At 39.9% G+C, this 20,188-nt stretch overlaps 1 protein-coding gene across 1 annotated transcript in view; it reads left to right on the forward strand.

Annotated features, from left to right (window-relative positions):
* Positions 1 to 292: 292 nt before the first annotated feature.
* LOC306926357 (uncharacterized protein) overlaps positions 293 to 20,188 on the forward strand; it is a gene marked incomplete at both ends in the record, with an annotated part of 93,246 nt that continues 73,350 nt past the window's right edge. Inside the window, 2 exons of the mRNA XM_079505623.1 lie at positions 293 to 1,178; positions 3,156 to 3,244. Of these exons, the coding sequence (XP_079361749.1) occupies positions 293 to 1,178; positions 3,156 to 3,244 (975 nt within the window). The remainder of the gene's footprint in view (positions 1,179 to 3,155; positions 3,245 to 20,188) is intronic.

Genomic DNA, 20,188 nt, shown 5'->3' on the forward strand with positions numbered 1-20,188 from the left:
TTCACTCCCTTTCTTCCTTTCAAAAGGAACTAAGGGTGTTAATAAAAAGGGGGGTTAGAGGCAGGAATAAAAACGATATAGCCTTTTCACTTGTGCACAATTGTCACAATTGTCCTCAAACCAAATTGAGGACCACAGTGCTGTTTTTACCTGAGAGGCAGCGAGGGAGCGTGGTTGTTGCATTGTTTCCTACCGCTGTCTGTGGACAGAATTGTTGCGGCTTAGAAGCATACTGTGCTGTTAGCCAGCTACACGAACAGGGAGCATGGATTCTTGCGTAGCTATAAGAAAGATGCTTAGTCTGACAGACTCTGACATTCCTAACGTCGGTCAAATAGATGCAGACACGGTCCTTTCAAATCTCCAAACTTTAGCTAGTGCTCATGCTGAATCAAGACTTTACACTGAGGCAGAACGCGAGAAATTAGCTGGGCATGTATTGGCAAACTTAGTCCGGTTACATGAGCTTGATTGCTTAGCAGCCAAAGCTAACGTGGAGGCAATTGCCAGGTCTCGGCAGCAGATAAAAGACTTGACTGATGAACTTGAGTTACGAGAGACACAGGCTCGCTTGACTGATATTGTCACCAAGCTAGCCACCGCAGATAGTAAGTTGAGTAGGGCTAAACGAGAGATCGCCGACCTCAAGGCGCAGTTTACCCAGTTTCAACAGACCAACAGTGACCTCGTGGAGGCACAGCTGGAAACAACTTGCTTACAGGGCACTAATTCCTCACCGGGGACTCCTCCTTTAGGGGGGAGAGATGCCCAGTTATGGCAAAGTCTGACTTTCCAAGGCACACCCATTTTGGATGTGGAAGGAAGGCCTACAGACCCATTGGTGACCAACTGGCTGGATACCGACGCCACTTTGTGCGAAGGAACAGACTTGGGTTTGTTGATAAGCACTGACTTCTATGATTTCAGCCTGACCATTCCGGTCATTGGCAAAATCTCTGCGTTACTGCAGCGGGACCAACGGTCCCCTGATGGGACCACGGCCCCTGTGAAAAGAGACTTTGATCTAGTGTCATTACAGGCGGCTGACCCAGCCCTAGCCCACATGATGGCGCTCCTTGCTGGGGACACGCCAACACCTATCCCTGACACAGACAGGGACTCAACAGAGTACCTAGCACAACTGCTGTTATCAAGCGACTGCATGTCACTGAGCAATGGTTTGTTGGTGTATGCTGTTGACTCATATACTTCTCCGCGTCTAGTTATACCCCAGCACCACAGGGGGGTACTATTAAGCTTTGGCCACAACTCCCCAACTGCTGTACACCGAGGTGTCGAGGCAACCTGCGATGAGTTGTGCCAGATGGCCTATTGGCCCAAAATGTACCAAGACGTGGTTAAGTATGTGAAAGGTTGTTTGACGTGCTGTCAGTTCCAACCTTCAAGTCCAACCCCGAGAACACCCTTACAAGAGAGGGGAATTATGTTCCCATGGGCAGATCTGCAGATAGATTGGATTGGACCATTTGCCAGATCTTCTCAGAAGAACTTGGCAAAGAGCATGGAGGTCAAGAAAGCCCACTATGGCAAAAGGGCCTCGCAGGACCAGCTCCAAGTAAGGGATTTGGTTCGGTGTTCCACTTTTGCTCACCAAGAGGGGATGAACAATAGGTCCCTCCCCAAATGGAAAGGCCTGTACCACATAGTGGACAAGTTTCCCCCGATAGCCTATAAGATACAAATCGGGAAAGGCCAAGGCAAGCCAGTGACAAAATGGGTACACCGAAACCAAATCAAATTACACACGCCCCAGACAATCACCGAACTGACAGACTCTGAGACCAAAACCAAGGCGAGAGAACTCACCGGCAGGCACAGGTCCCCTGTGCCTTGTTGGCTGCTCTACATTGTAGAACTCTTAGCTGTGTTGTGCCTAGCCTATTGAGTTTCTCGCCTAAATAGTTTAAGCAACATAGGACCCTGTTTCCCGTGAAACAGTAAGAAACCTCCTCCCCTACCGAAACGGGATGATCACTTGGTATGTGTAACACACACACCATTAGTAATTTTTGTTTACATTTTCTTGTTTTATTATTATGAAAAGACCTCAAAGTGCCTGTGCAGAATAATGCTTCCTAAGATAGAGGGTTGACCTTTTGTTCCGTTTCCTGACTCGGTGTGAGACATGATCAAACATCAACCTCGCTAGCTGAATGAATTCAAACCTGTAGGTGCACTAGCCTGCTAAACCACCTGTGGTCACAAAATGTAGTTACTGTTGTTTTGTTTTCTACCATTAGAGTTTGAGCCATTGCTCCTTAGTTTTTTCGTTTGTTTGTTTTTACCAGACAAAATAATTATTTCCACTAGACGTTGAGCCATTTGCTCCTTATAGTCTGTTATCGTTTGAATTTTATTTTAACAAACGAAGGATAAAGTATTATTTCCTCTCTTCTACTCTGGCCCTTGTTCCACTTTTCTCTTCTCTATCACCCTGGTTAGACCAGTACAACTTTATCAATAGGAGTAGAGAGCTCAGTGTAAAATGTCGTTTTGGGTGCATGATGTGGTCAATAACACTTTGACCCGCCAGCAATGACATGTTTTGACATTGTTGTGTTTCCCCTGGGAGCGTATGGTCGTGCTCGGGGAAGCCTTACACCCACCTGAATGACATTACAGACACTGCCTCCTGCCTCTCTCTCCCTCACATGGATGTTACCCCGCGCCTAGCGGAACCTTGCATCCGCCTGGATGACATTACAGACACTGTCTCCTGTCCGCTCTTTCTTCCCCACATGGATGCTACGCCATGCCTGGAGGGCATTACACCCAGCTGAATGACAGTGTTTTGAATGAATTGGCATTGTTTTGTTTCCCCTGGGAGCGTATGTCGTGCTCGGGGAAACCTGAATGACCTTCAGACACTGTCTCCTGTTTCTCTCTCTCATGGATGCTGCTCCGTGACTAGCGGAACCTGGCATCCACCTGAATGACAGTGTTTTGAATGAATTGACATTGTGTTGTTTCCCCTGGGAGCGTATGGTCGTGCTCAGGGAGACCTGATGACATTACAGACACTGTCACCTGTTTCACTCTCTCTCATGGAATCTACTCTGCACCCAGCAGAACTCTACACCTACCTGAAACGACCGTACAGACACTGCCTTTCCTCCCTTTCCCCTGTGTCACAGGTGATACCCTGGGCATCCAAGGGAGTGCTACGAACATTGACACCACTACAGGGGAACGCAACCCCACTGTCGAAAAAGGGGCCCTATGGGCAAGACAGACATCCCACTGGCCTCAAATTGGCATCTAGTTAATGATGGGAAATAGGCCAAAGAAAGGTCCACGAACTTCGTGTCCCTTTAGTTGTCCTAAGAGGGGATTTTGTAGTCTTGGGGGTACCAATAAATTGAAATTAACATTATGCCAATATGTACCAATGCAACACCCCCCCCCCCAAACCGGTTCCTCTTGAGTGAGTATAATTTAGAGGAGCAAACCAACAGGGGGAGGGTGACATCCCTCTTGGCACTAACTCACTGGTTCACCACACACACACCAGTTTGATGTTTACACTGACTAAGCAATCAGGACGACTCAACCTCCCAGCGACCCCTTTTGCCTTTTTAAGTGCTTAAGCAGGAGATAGGCTGGCACGCAACAAACCGCTCAACCAAGAAACAGACTCGCAAATCAACACGCAAACAGACCTGCGTGGAATTGGATTACAACACGCATACACACTGACATGTGCCTGCCTTAAACGATTCTGGGCTGCAAACACCCACGCAACGCTATAAATGAATGTGTAGGACACCTGTCCTCAAATGTTATTATTACTGTTTCTCCTCTTTGTTTTACCCATGTTCTAACCACTGCGTTGAGACCAGAGTGAACATGTCCGTCAAATGAGAGGAAATGTGTGTGCGTTGGTGCGCACGTGTGTGTGTGTGTGTGTGTGTGTGTGGGTGTGTGTGTGTGTGCGCACACATCTGAAAGAGGAGATGGCTTAGAGATTAGGCCAGCGATAAGGAAAGAGTGATAGGTGCACAGGACAGCGTTCTTCCCTCTTCCTGTAGGCCATAAAAGCTGTTAAAAGCAATTCTGCTAAATTCCCAACAAAAACTGGTTCAAACTAGATTTGGAGTTAGACAAAGGAAAACGCCTAATTTAGTTTGAGACCCCTTCCAATATAACGTGTGTCAACCAAGACACTGGTGCTCATTTTGGTCGAGACGCTGGCTGCCTCACATCAGCAGGTGCGCTCTTTTACAGGCAGCCGGTGGGCTGCCCCGCCGGGAAACCACATCAGGACTTAGAGCGAGTCCCGTTTGCTAACAACTTGTGGGTTTCCATATGAAACGATTTGATCGACTTTTATACTTTATACTTTAACTAAAGAAGGACGAGTAAAGATACACTCGCGTGCAGCGTTGGAAACTAATTTGTCAACTTTACCCTGGTATCCAGTTTCCGAGCGCCGTTGAGGTTTTTGTCATCAAAAGGTGGGTCAAGGATTTATTGAGACATTCGAGCTCCCAGAACGACATTCGTTTGATACAAATAGTGTTCAGAACTAATGATAGGGTTAGCTACCTTTTGACTTAGTTTTGTCATTTAAATCTTAAAGTGACGCCAACCATAGAGCCTCTCCTCGCGAGATTTTTCCCTCTGTCTTCTTTCTAAAACTACTTTCTATTCTTTGCTATGTGTTTTAAACGGAACGAAGCTATATTTGTAATATAATTTTGACCAGATCGGATTTCATTGTGTACTGCCCTTGAATATAACTCCGCTCCACCGCGCAAGTTATATCAACGGCAGACGCACTGGCCTGGTGAAAATATATTTTTCAATGCGCCTGGTTAAATCTTTCTGGCTAATGTCCAAACTGAATTAACTGAATTAACCACGACGCGCCAGTTCCTGCTATGTTTTTATTTGAATGAAGTATTTGTAACCAGTATTTCGATATAATAAATATCTCATTTTGCTGGTACAATCTAAACAAATCTCCGGACTATTCTTTGATCCTGTCTGTGTGCATTTGATTTGTTTTACATTGGGGGGGGGCTGTAACACAGTATTTATTCATACCGGTTTCAAGAACTCACGTCTTCAGATAGACGTTTTTATGATAAGATACACAGTATATACATAGTTTCAAATCGCTTCATTCCGAGTGGAAACTGTGTGTATATTGACAGGCTAAGTGACTCACGTCTTTATTGGACGTTAATGAGATGCAAGTAGATAGGAATTAAATGTGTATTTGATTCGCTGGCGAGTCGGGGTTACATTTGATTTCTGGCTAATTGACCTCATAAATATGCCTATTATCTCACTACACAGCGATAAGACCAAGGACCAAGCAATAAGACAAAAATCACACATGCTCAACAACACCGCTGGGGGAACAGTTCAAATCCAGTGTGTACAACCATGTGAACTTCTAAGTAATGTGATTGATTAAAAGGTAACCCTTCATTTTACGGTACGGTAATTACCAGGTAACTACCAGGTAATTACCTGGTAATAATAGGTAAGTACCTGGTATTACCTGGTAACAACCAGGTAGTAGTTATAAGTATTTACCCATTAATTACCTGGTAATTACATGGTAACTTCCAGATACATTACTCAGTAATTACTATGTAATTACCAAGTATGTATAACTATTTACTGTATAATCTCTTGGTAATTATATGGAACTTACCATGGTAAATGACACACTGGTTGCCAGGTAATTACAAAGTATGTTCCTGACAATTACCAGGTATTTATACGTTTTTACTATGTAATTACCAGCTAACTACCCGGTATTTATAAGTATTTACTCTGCAACCAGGCACGATACCCTGGTTGCAGGTACTATAGGTATGTAGGTACTAGGTATACCAAGTATTTTCAACAACTACCAGGTATTTACTCTGCTACCAGGCAAGTTACCCAGTAGGTACTAGGTCATTACGTTTGGTCGTGGTTTGTTTCCATAATATCGTGGTTTGTTTCCATAATATTACCCTGTACTTTCACTGTAACAAACCACGCTTCCTTTCACAGTACAATTCCACCTTTCTTACACGGTAACTTGCTTGGTTTTACCTGTTAATTTATACAGTAAATACCTGGTAATTAACAGTTTTTGCCAGTTCAAAATTCAAAGTTCAAAGTTCAAAATACACCCTGATGGGTAATGGGGAGGATTATAAATTATAAATTATAGATTATAATTTATAATCTACAATTACCAGGTAGGTACATGGTAATATCATGGAAATAGAGCACACTTCCTTTCACAGTACAGTTCCTCCTTTCTTACTGGATACCTATCAGGTAATTACATGGTAGTTGTCAGGGAATTGCCTAGTAACAACTGGTAATTTTCCTGACAACTACCAGGTAATTACATGGTAACTGTAGTCACTGTGTTTACATGGGTACTACCCATGTAAAGGCATGGGTAGCCTACCGGGAAATTACCAGTGATTATAATCTACAATTGCCAGGTAGGTACATGGTAATATCATGGAAATAGAGCACGCTTCCTTTTACAGTACAGTTCCTCCTTCCGTACCTATCAGGTAATTACATGGTAGTTGTCAGGAAATTACCTAGTAACAACTGGTCATTTCCTGGTAGGCTACTACCCATGTGTTTCATGGGTAGTACCCATGTAAACACAGTGAATACAGTTACCATGTTATTACCTGGTAGTTGTCAGGAAAATACTTGGTAATGACCTAGTACCTACTGGGTAACTTGCCTGGTAGCAGAGTAAATACCTGGTAGTTGTTGAAAATACTTGGTATACCTATATACCAAGTACCTACATACCTATAGTACCTGCAACCAGGGTATCGTGCCTGGTTGCAGAGTAAATACTTATAAATACCGGGTAGTTAGCTGGTAATTACATAGTAAAAACGTATAAATACCTGGTAATTGTCAGGAACATACTTGGTAATTACCTGGCAACCAGTGTGTCATTTACCATGGTAAGTTCCATATAATTACCTGGAGATTATACAGTAAATAGTTATACATACTGGGTAATACTTGGTAATTACATCGTAATTAATGAGTAATGCATCTGGAAGTTACCATGTAATTACCAGGTAATTAATGGGTAAATACTTATAACTACTACCTGGTTGTTACCAGATAATACCAGGTACTTACCTATTATTACCAGGTAATTACCTGGTAGTTACCTGGTAATTACCGTACCGTAAAATGAAGGGTTACCGATTAAAAGCTTTCCACACGTGTGGAAGTGCAGTCCATACATTAATTTAAATTAATGGGCTTATTCTACATGCAAATACATTATTTACATGTAAAATAAAGCGCAATGAAAACCCCATGTGCCCAAATGAAACATGGAAACATAACATTGGAAATGCAATTGAAAATTGAGAAGTGTTTATTTTGATTTGCAGCATAATGTTGGTGGGACATGTTCCACAAAGTCAGTACAACAACAGTATCATAAAAAACATGTAGGGTCAGATGCAACGAAGCAAAACATAATGTAGATACATTGGTGCAATTGGAATGAAATGAAAATGACAGAATAAAAATAGGCTCTAATACACTCCAACACATGGTCACCACCATACTGTCTCTGAAAACTCTTGACAGTGAATAAGAAATACCACTAAAAAGATACATGTCAACAGTATATTTACTTTCTTGCATTTAATCATCACATCATTATCCAACACTTTTATGTGGGTGTGCTGGTGTTTCTATAATAAAGCTCTTGTCATATTGTTCACTAAACATCTTTCACATGTGTGCGCTCGTGACACTTTCGGTTGCCTGAAGTAGTAAAACTCTTTCCACACTGACCACAAGGGAACAGTTTAAATCCAGTGTGTACAACCTTGTGAACTTCTACACTATTGTATTGACTAAAAGCTTTTCCACACACATCACAACGAAATGGTTTCTCTCCAGTATGAATTATCTGGTGTATTTTAAGACTTGACATAATGGAGAAGTGTTTTCCACACTGATCACATCCATAGGGCTTCTCTCCAGTGTGAATTCTCCGGTGTTTCTTAAGGCTGGACGTGTCAGAGAAGTGTTGTCCACACTGATCACACCCATAGGGTTTCTCTCCAGTGTGAATTCTCTGGTGGGCTTTAAGGCTAGACATTTGAGAGAAGTGTTGTCCACACTGATCACATCCATACGGTTTCTCTCCAGTGTGAATCATCTGGTGGCGTTTAAGTTTGGACATGGAAAGAAATTGTTTTCCACACTGATCACATCCATAGGGTTTCTCTCCGGTGTGAATTCTCTGGTGGCCTTTAAGGGTAGACATGTGAGAGAAGTGTTGTCCACACTGATCACACCCATATGGTTTCTCTCCAGTATGAATTCTCTGGTGTTTTTTTAAGGCTTGACATAATGGAGAAGTGTTTTCCACACTGATCACATCCATATGGTTTCTCTCCAGTGTGAATTCTCTGGTGGCCTTTAAGGTTGGACATTTGAGAGAAGTGTTGTCCACACTGATCACACCCATTGTGAACTTCAAAGTAATTTGACTGACTAAAAGAGTTGACACGCTATTATTATCTTCCACTTGGTCTACAAATAAATGTACAAAGTGTGAACAACTTCTGAGACAGAGCACATCTAAATATAATGTACAGCATATCTGCAGGTAACATTACAGTGAAATGAAGAATAAGGTGTGGGAATGAAATTGAATAATGCAGCAATAATAACAATGTAACATTAGAAGGGTTATTACCTAAAAAGGGTATCTCATGTTACTGACTGCAGTTCAGTCATGAGCAAACTGGACTCATATTAACCACAGATAAACAAACAACTCTTCCCTTTGAATATGTATTAAAATAAAGGCAAAAACACAACACAATGAAAGAAAAAAAAGTCTACCAGTTTGTTTGTTTTCCAAGACTCAAACTGGCATCCACCCCCTGAAATGAGGAACACAGTATTCATAAATAGCACACTAACACCAGCCTCCACATATACACGTTGTACATAGCCTACTGCATGCACTACTGTGACCTGTTTTTAAAAAGATCAATACATTTGCAAAGTAGCCTATGTTCCAATCACTTTTAGCCCCTAGAAGACAGTGGTCTAGTTCTGTACAGGACTGTTGTTGTTTTGTACAGAACAGACATCCGTCTTCACTTTGCATTTCAATACATCCTAGGTGTGGATGGGCCGGTTCACTATTTGCATCCTGGGTGATCACAAGTGTCATATCATAATACAGGTGTAAATGTCCTCAAAGAGGAGGGCAATCATCGCCACCTCTAATAGGGGAGAGAAAGGATGTCTAATCTAGGGTCAGATACAATGAAAGAAGGAATGCCAGCACTCAATTAATGTCCCTTTCACATGTTTATTTACCTGATGAGCCAACGCGTTTCAGTCAGGTGGGCCTTCCTCAGCGTTGCTGTTGACAATAATATACAGCAAATCTGCAGTGAATTACAGTGCAAAAATAATAAGATCGGGGATGAAATTGAATATCGAGACTTATAATAAAAATAAAAAACATGAAGGGTCAGATGCAATGAAACACAAGCAACAAGTGTCATATCATAATACAGGTGTAAATGTCCTCAAAGAGGAGGGCAATCATCTCCACCTCTAATAGGGGAGAGAAAGGATGTCTAATCTACTTAAATCCAGGATTAATTCCCAGTTAAGATGAAATAATGAACAGTTGGTAACCAAATGGACCCTGGATCTATTACTCTTGAGAGCGTAACATGAAACTAACATGAAACTTATTTCACTCTTTTTACTAGAGTTAAGGAGAATTGTTATGTTTGATTGTTTGCCTGTTATCTCACCTAATGGTACCAACACCAATACAGCATTTTGGACAACATGTACAAGAAGTACCAGGCCGATATCCCCCTCTGCACATCTCAGCACTTTAACCCCAGTATCTCTGAGCTGATTCCCCTTCATTGCACATTTGATACAAGAGCATTTTAAAGAAGTTATTGATTTGTTGTTGTTATTTTCATTAAGTGATTTCATTTTAGGGTTTAGTTTATATAGGATTTATTTTTAGGATTTTAGGAAATATGGCTTTTATTATTTTCCATTAAAATTGTATTTATCTTTGGCCATTTATAGAGTGCCGCTGTATTAGCTAATACAATTCATACCTTTTTGTCACCCCCTACAAAAAAACGTTTCTGTTTTCAGTCTTTCCTGGTGTTTCTATTTATATTGCTCTTTACCTGGTTAAATACAAACCTGTGTCCTGTATGGATACAGTACAGTATCTCACTGTGGGGTAAGTTTGTACACTAAATGTTAAGCTTTTTGTGGATTGACGCTATTTGTCATACTGTCAACATTAAAGTCCATAGACTTGGCTGGCACCAAATTGAAATAGCAAATTCACTCATAGGATTATTGAAGTGATCAAGAGCCACATGTACACATACTGTTCCCTGTTACAACTCACATACCTTCAATGGCAGAAACAACACAACATGCAAACTGTAGAATCACATCAGCATTAGATTTCAGAGCCAGAAACAGTTACTGAACATGTTCCATTGCCACCCAGTCAATGGATCCCAAAATTACAGAAATACAAGCTCATCTGAATCTAATATAGCCTACAGCAAATCTGCAGGTCCAACAACAGTGAAAGAAAGAATATGATTGGGAATTGAATTGAATATTGACACTTGTTTATTTCTATCTCAGCGTAATGTTGGTGGGACATGTTCCACAGAGACCATTCAGTATAACAGTATCATATAAAACATGTAGGGTCAGATACAATGAAAGAAGGAATGCCAGCACTCAATGAATGTCCCTTTCACATGTTTATTTACCTATGATGAGCCAACGCGTGTCAGTCAGGTGGGCCTTACTCAGCGTTGACAATAATATACAGCAAATCTGCAGTGAATTACAGTGCAAAAAGAATAAGATCGGGATGAAATTGAATATCGAGACTTATAATACAAATAAAAAATATGAAGGGGCAGATGCAATGAAACAAAAACAAAAAATTGTAGGTAGATTGGTGCAATGGCAAAAAACAATCAGAATGACAGAAGTAAAAAAAAATAGGCTATAAAAGACTCAAACACAATACATTTCTGTTCTAATAATGTCCATGAAAACTCTTGACACAGTAAATAAGAAATACCACCAAGGGAGTCCAGAAACAGGAGATAGGCTCCTGCCCTATAGGCCTTATGGCTTGGCAAGGCTTATTTACTTACTAAAAAAATGTAAACTGTGTGTTCAGTTTACTTGTAAAAGTTGTAACTAATCAACACATTTAAAAAAGTAAATCAAAAAAGGTATTATTCCAACGTTATGTGGTGTGCTGGTGTGAATTATCTGGTGCCGTTTAAGGCTGGACATTATAGAGAAGTGCTTTCCACACTCATCACATCCATAGGGTTTCTCTCCAGTGTGGAGATGTGAGGGTGTTCCACACTGATCACAGCAGTGGTGTTTTTTCTTTGCCAAGCTTCTTTGTTAATTTACCTCTGGTAGGAAACAAATACAAAGGAAAGACTGTTGATAGGTAGAAAGACAGCTACATGACAGGTATTTGATAGGTGCCATTCTAGAGAAGCGATGTCCCCACTGATCACATCCATACGGTTTCTCTCCAGTGTGAATCATCTTGTGGCTTTTAAGTTTGGACATGGAATGGAAGTGTTTTCCACACTGATCACAGCAATGGTGTTTTTTCTTTGCCAAGCTTCCTTGTTCATTCACTTCTGGTAGGTCAGGGCAGTCAGACTGATGATACAACACTGAATTGGAAACAAATACAAAGGAACGGTTGTTGATAGGTAGAAAGACAGCAGACAGGGATTTGTTGAACAACTACTTTTAACAAAACAATGGCCCCAAAAACCTCACTACACTACTGCATGACTAAAAATATAGGAATCACGTAGCTACTTAATACTTAAGTAATATCAGTAGTATTTTAAAAGCATAGTTGATATCTGGTTTGTTTCTGTGATGCAGAAACTAACATAAACTATTGCAAAACTACCATACAAATTACAATGAAACTCAATGTAAGATTCAGAATAAAATTAATAATACAATGATATTTAGAATATTAACGGAACAGGGCAAGTAAAAAGAGAATATTTGAGAATATTGAGAATATTGAGGTGAGAATAAAAACAGAAGAGGGGGAGTGAAAGGGGAGGTTGAGTAACATACCAAGGTCTTTGGGTTCCTCCTGTTCAGCAGAAATGTCCCTGGTGGGGTCAAGAGAGTTCATCTTCAGCTGAAGTCTGGAGTCCACAGTCAGATGTGATCAGAAATGATCAATTTATATCCTGGAGGAGTTGTGGAGAAATTACACAGACCAAGTCTTCTTATACCCGAGAGTCTGAGGTGGAACCACTAACTGCTTTGATATGATTGGCCAAACAGAACAATAGGGCCACCTGTCTCTCCAACAATCACAGTCAAACATAGTGTCCTCCACTGATCCATTGAGTATCAGTATCAGTATCGAATATGCTCAATGGGTACAAATTGAATAACAAGAGGGGGCAGAGACAGTCCCATTCATCTCAAGGACATGCATAGATTGTTCATCTACATGTAAATGACAGCAGCACATGCACAATGGATAGCAGTGACCTTTACAGAAATAAGATGATGTTAATTTGTACTAGAGACAGTTTGAGGTGAATTATACATGTAGGCCTACTGTGTTTATGGTAATTTCAGCAATACATTGCATTCTGAAATCTAATCCCCACCGGGGATTAAAACATAGACCAGCTTTTACACCCACATCGGAATGAAAGGGTTTCCCTCCAGTGTGAATTATGTTGTGTATATTTAGCTAGGGCATTATGTGGATGTGCTGGCCACACTGTTATTTACATTTAGAATAAAGCTTAATGAAAACCCCATGTGTCCAAATTTTTAGTGTGTGTAATCCTGTGTGTAGTGTACTGAACAGTGCAGACTGCTCAACAACAAAGCCTATTGAACAGTTTAAATCCATTGTGTACACAGTGTACAACATTGTGAACTTCAAAGTAATTTGACTGACAAAAAGAGTTTCCACGCTATTATTATCTTCCACGTGGTCTACAAATAAAATGTACAAACTGTGAACAACTTCTGAGACAGAGCACATCTAAATCTAATGTACAGCATATCTGCAGGTAACATTACAGTGAAACGAAGAATAAGATTTGGGAATGAAATTGAATAATGCAGCAATAATAACAATGTAACATTAGAAGGGTTATTACCTAAAAAGGGTATCTCATGTTACTGACTGCAGTTGTCATGAGCAACTGGACTCCTATTAACCACAGATAAACAAACAACTCTTCCCTTTGAATATGTATTAAAATAAAGGCAAAAACACATTGAAAGGAAAAAAAGACTACCAGTTTGTTTGTTTTCCAAGACTTAAACTGCATGTTATCCCCCTCTGAAATGAAGAACACAGTCTTCATAAATAGCAAACAGCCTTCACATATACACGTTGTACATAGCCTACTGTATGCACTACTGTGACCTGTATTTAAAAATATCAATACATTTGCAAAGTAGCCTATGTTCCAATCACTTTTAGCCCCTAGAAGACAGTGGTCTAGTTTTGTACAGACATCTGTCTTCACTTAGCATTTCAATACTATCCGAGGTGTCGATGGGGAAGTTCACTATTTGCATCCTGGGTGATCAAAAGTGTCATATCATAATACGGGTGTAAATGTCCTCAAAGAGGAGGACAATCATCTACACCTCTAATAGGGGAGAGAAAGGATGTCTAATCTACTTAAATCCAGGTGGTTCCCAGTTAAACTGAAATAATGAAGAGTTGGTAACCAAATGGAGAGAGATCCATGTAGGCCTAACGTGTTTATGGTAACTTCAGCAATCATATTACATTCTCAAATAGCTCACCACCATCAGGGAGTAAAACACAGACCAAAACTCAAAGTTGGTTTGATACTTCAACACAGCACATCACAACAAAATGGTTTATCTCCAGTATGAATTATCTGGTGTATTTTAAGGCTTGACATAATGGAGTAAGTTAGTGCACTAAATGTTAAAGATGGAATGCCACATTTTTTGTATTTGTCCAGTTTTTCATGTGTCTATGAGGTGACAGTACTTCATTAGACACCCTGGAGTTGTTTGTATGTGCAATGGTGTATTAACTTTGTATTTAGGGTTTCTTCCTGGAGGCTGAACCCTTGACAGTCAAACGGGCCAATTAAATAAACAGTAATATAGTGACACCACACTATCAGCCCCTCCCCTTTTATCATACAACTACAGCTGTGGGTGCGGCTTCAGTTCAGGTGCATCACCACCCATCACCACCCACCAGGTAGGCATGCCACGGTATACCGAATTTCGGTAATACCGCGACAGGAAAAGCCACGGTGTTGATACCGTGAGATTTCCGAGCTGACGGTATTTTAATACAGCGTCGGTGGGCGGCGCATGCTGCGCATATGCAGTGCAACTCCACTTGCAGACTAAGGCAAAACATTTATTTTCACCACACAGCTGCAGTAGATTGAAAAGTTGCTTCCTACCTTTGAGTTAGTGTTGCTGAAAGACACCCAGATCCAATTGTATATTCCATATTTCCATATGTAGCCTACTATGTGTGAAGTTGTGAACTGTCAACACGGCACACAGAGTTGTGATCATGCGCAGTTGAGATTACGCACTAGCTCTGCTGCAGCGTGCAGGGTACAAAACGGCCATTAGGGGGAGCCATAGTACAGTGAAATACAGTGGGGAATAGCTATTGATTAAATACTTTATTGGCAGAAATGTAATCAGTATAGGGTACAGTCAAACACATGTCCAAAGGGATCACTGAAAAAAGTCCTTGCAGTCTTGTTTCCATTCAGGTCCTGGGTAATCAATTCATAATCATGACAAGTCACATGACAAATAACAAAATTTAAATTATCATAAAAGGTAAAAATACAAAATAATATGTAGGCCTACAGGTTGGGGAACAAAGAAGGTCTTATAAGGAGGTAGGGGTAGTCACTATACATAGATGGGGGGGGCAATCTTTTTTTTTTTTATTATATATAAATACCGTGGAATACCGAGGTATAGGTTATCAATACCGGCACCGTACCGTACTGTAAAATATCATACCGTGGCATGCCTACCACCAGGCAAACCAGGCATACTTAATGAACTGGTGGGCGTGTCCACATAAAAGCATGATTTTAACAAATACTGTACACTTTTTGGAAAAGGGTCTTCCCCCTTATATTGTAATAATACCTGATGATCATGTTTTAGGGTGGAAAAGAATCGTGGCACTCCATCTTTAAGATTCTTGTGAATTGTGTCCACAGGCCCATTTGTTCTACTGTCATGGTGAATTGGACCATGGTTACATACGTTAAACTTTTTTTTGTAATTAAATGGTGGCTATAAATATATCATTGGGCCTTGTAATATCTTATCTATTATGATTACAACTTATGTTGTTCCGGCACCGCTACAAGGACTCTGGTGTGTAAGCATCCGTGTGCACAGTGAAACGATATGATATCCATAATAACCAATGTCAAGTCAATGCATTTGAATATGGAGACTTGTTTATTTCTACGTGCAGCAGAATGTTGGTGGGACATGCTCCACAAATACAATACAGTATAACAGTATCATAATAAAATACAAAATCAAAACATGTAGCAATGAAGCACAAATAAATGTACATAGATTGATGCAATTGGAAAAAAGAAAAAAAAAATGTCTGAAGACAAACAATAGGCTCTACCAGACTCCAACACAAGTCACCACCATACTTATCTGTTCTAATCTGTCTCTGAAAACTCTTGACACAGTGAAGAAATACCACTACAAATATGTTGCCAGTGTACTTGCAATCAATCAACACATTAAAAAGGGGAAATAAAAAAGGCATTATACAACACTTTTATGTGGGTGTGCTGGTGTTTCTATAATGAAGCTCTCGTCATACTGTTCACACTACACAGATTAATCTTTCATATGTGTGCGCTCATGACATTTTCAGTCAGGTGGGCCTTCCTCAGCGTTGACAATAATATACAGCAAATCTGCAGTGAATTACAGTGCAAAAATAATAAGATCGGGATGAAATTGAATATCGAGACTTATAATACAAATAAAAAATATGAAGGGGCAGATGCAATGAAACAAAAACAAAAAAATTTAGGTAGATTGGTGCAATGGCAAAAAACAATCAGAATGACAGAAGTAAAAAAAATAGGCTATAAAAGACTCAAACACAATACATTTCTGTTCTAATAATGTCCATGAAAACTCTTGACACAGTAAATAAGAAATACCACCAAGGGGGTCCAGAAACAGGAGATAGGCTCCTGCCCTATAGGCCTTATGGCTTGGCAAGGCTTATTTACTTACTAAAAAAATGTAAACTGTGTGTTCAGTTTACTTGTAAAAGTTGTAACTAATCAACACATTTAAAAAAGTAAATAAAAAAAGGTATTATACCAACGTTATGTGGTGTGCTGGTGTTCTAGTGTGAATTATCTGGTGCCGTTTAAGGCTGGACATTATAGAGAAGTGCTTTCCACACTCATCACATCCATAGGGTTTCTCTCCAGTGTGGAGATGTGAGGGTGTTCCACACTGATCACAGCAGTGGTGTTTTTTCTTTGCCAAGCTTCTTTGTTAATTTACCTCTGGTAGGAAACAAATACAAAGGAAAGACTGTTGATAGGTAGAAAGACAGCTACATGACAGGTATTTGATAGGTGCCATTCTAGAGAAGCGATGTCCCCACTGATCACATCCATACGGTTTCTCTCCAGTGTGAATCATCTTGTGGCTTTTAAGTTTGGACATGGAATGGAAGTGTTTTCCACACTGATCACAGCAATGGTGTTTTTTCTTTGCCAAGCTTCCTTGTTCATTCACTTCTGGTAGGTCAGGGCAGTCAGACTGATGATACAACACTGAATTGGAAACAAATACAAAGGAACGGTTGTTGATAGGTAGAAAGACAGCAGACAGGGATTTGTTGAACAACTACTTTTAACAAAACAATGGCCCCAAAAACCTCACTACACTACTGCATGACTAAAAATATAGGAATCACGTAGCTACTTAATACTTAAGTAATATCAGTAGTATTTTAAAAGCATAGTTGATATCTGGTTTGTTTCTGTGATGCAGAAACTAACATAAACTATTGCAAAACTACCAGACAAATTACAATGAAACTCAATGTAAGATTCAGAATAAAATTAATAATACAATGACATTTAGAATATTAACGGAACAGGGCAAGTAAAAAGAGAATATTTGAGAATATTGAGGTGAGAATAAAAACAGAAGAGGAGGAGTGAAAGGGGAGGTTGAGTAACATACCAAGGTCTTTGGGTTCCTCCTGTTCAGCAGAAATGTCCCTGGTGGGGTCAAGAGAGTTCATCTTCAGCTGAAGTCTGGAGTCCACAGTCAGATGTGATCAGAAATGATCAATTGATATCCTGGAGGAGTTGTGGAGAAATGACACAGACCAAGTCTTCTTATACCCGAGAGTCTGAGGTGGAACCACTAACTGCTTTGATATGATTGGCCAAACAGAACAATAGGGCCACCTGTCTCTCCAACAATCACAGTCAAACATAGTGTCCTCCACTGATCCATTGAGTATCAGTATCAGTATCGAATATGCTCAATGGGTACAAATTGAATAACAAGAGGGGGCAGAGACAGTCCCATTCATCTCAAGGACATGCATAGATTGTTCATCTACATGTAAATGACAGCAGCACATGCACAATGGATAGCAGTGGCCTTTACAGAAATAAAATGATGTTAATTTGTACTAGAGACAGTTTGAGGTGAATTATACATGTAGGCCTACTGTGTTTATGGTAATTTCAGCAATACATTGCATTCTGAAATATAATCCAGCTTTTACACCCACATCGGAATGAAAGGGTTTCCCTCCAGTGTGAATTATGTTGTGTATATTTAGCTAGGGCATTATGTGGATGTGCTGGCCACACTGTTATTTACATTTAGAATAAAGCTTAATGAAAACCCCATGTGTCCACATTTTTAGTGTGTGTAATCCTGTGTGTAGTGTACTGAACAGTGCAGACTGCTCAACAACACAGCCTATTGAACAGTTTAAATCCATTGTGTACACAGTGTACAACATTGTGAACTTCAAAGTAATTTGACTGACAAAAAGAGTTTCCACGCTATTATTATCTTCCACGTGGTCTACAAATAAAATGTACAAACTGTGAACAACTTCTGAGACAGAGCACATCTAAATCTAATGTACAGCATATCTGCAGGTAACATTACAGTGAAACGAAGAATAAGATTTGGGAATGAAATTGAATAATGCAGCAATAATAACAATGTAACATTAGAAGGGTTATTACCTAAAAAGGGTATCTCATGTTACTGACTGCAGTTGTCATGAGCAAACTGGACTCCTATTAACCACAGATAAACAAACAACTCTTCCCTTTGAATATGTATTAAAATAAAGGCAAAAACACAATGAAAGGAAAAAAAGACTACCAGTTTGTTTGTTTTCCAAGACTTAAACTGCATGGCATCCCCCTCTGAAATGAAGAACACAGTCTTCATAAATAGCAAACAGCCTTCACATATACACGTTGTACATAGCCTACTGTATCCACTACTGTGACCTGTATTTAAAAATATCAATACATTTGCAAAGTAGCCTATGTTCCAATCACTTTTAGCCCCTAGAAGACAGTGGTCTAGTTCTGTACAGCCATCTGTCTTCACTTAGCATTTCAATACTATCCGAGGTGTCGATGGGGAAGTTCACTATTTGCATCCTGGGTGATCAAAAGTGTCATATCATAATACGGGTGTAAATGTCCTCAAAGAGGAGGACAATCATCTACACCTCTAATAGGGGAGAGAAAGGATGTCTAATCTACTTAAATCCAGGTGGTTCCCAGTTAAACTGAAATAATGAAGAGTTGGTAACCAAATGGAGAGAGATCCATGTAGGCCTAACGTGTTTATGGTAACTTCAGCAATCATATTACATTCTCAAATAGCTCACCACCATCAGGGAGTAAAACACAGACCAAAACTCAAAGTTGGTTTGATACTTCAACACAGCACATCACAACAAAATGGTTTATCTCCAGTATGAATTATCTGGTGTATTTTAAGGCTTGACATAATGGAGTAAGTTAGTGCACTAAATGTTAAAGATGGAATGCCACATTTTTTGTATTTGTCCAGTTTTTCATGTGTCTATGAGGTGACAGTACTTCATTAGACACCCTGGAGTTGTTTGTATGTGCAATGGTGTATTAACTTTGTATTTAGGGTTTCTTCCTGGAGGCTGAACCCTTGACAGTCAAACGGGCCAATTAAATAAACAGTAATATAGTGACACCACACTATCAGCCCCTCCCCTTTTATCATACAACTACAGCTGTGGGTGCGGCTTCAGTTCAGGTGCATCACCACCCATCACCACCCACCAGGCAAACCAGGCATACTTAATGAACTGGTGGGCGTGTCCACATAAAAGCATGATTTTAACAAATACTGTACACTTTTTGGAAAAGGGTCTTCCCCCTTATATTGTAATAATACCTGATGATCATGTTTTAGGGTGGAAAAGAATCGTGGCACTCCATCTTTAAGATTCTTGTGAATTGTGTCCACAGGCCCATTTGTTCTACTGTCATGGTGAATTGGACCATGGTTACATACGTTAAACTTTTTTTTGTAATTAAATGGTGGCTATAAATATATCATTGGGCCTTGTAATATCTTATCTATTATGATTACAACATATGTTGTTCCGGCACCGCTACAAGGACTCTGGTGTGTAAGCATCCGTGTGCACAGTGAAACGATATGATATCCATAATAACCAATGTCAAGTCAATGCATTTGAATATGGAGACTTGTTTATTTCTACGTGCAGCAGAATGTTGGTGGGACATGCTCCACAAATACAATACAGTATAACAGTATCATAATAAAATACAAAATCAAAACATGTAGCAATGAAGCACAAATAAATGTACATAGATTGATGCAATTGGAAAAAAGAAAAAAAAAATGTCTGAAGACAAACAATAGGCTCTACCAGACTCCAACACAAGTCACCACCATACTTATCTGTTCTAATCTGTCTCTGAAAACTCTTGACACAGTGAAGAAATAC

Source organism: Electrona antarctica (assembly GCF_951216825.1).
Source record: "Electrona antarctica genome assembly, chromosome: 7".
Taxonomy (NCBI): Eukaryota; Metazoa; Chordata; class Actinopteri; order Myctophiformes; family Myctophidae; genus Electrona; species Electrona antarctica.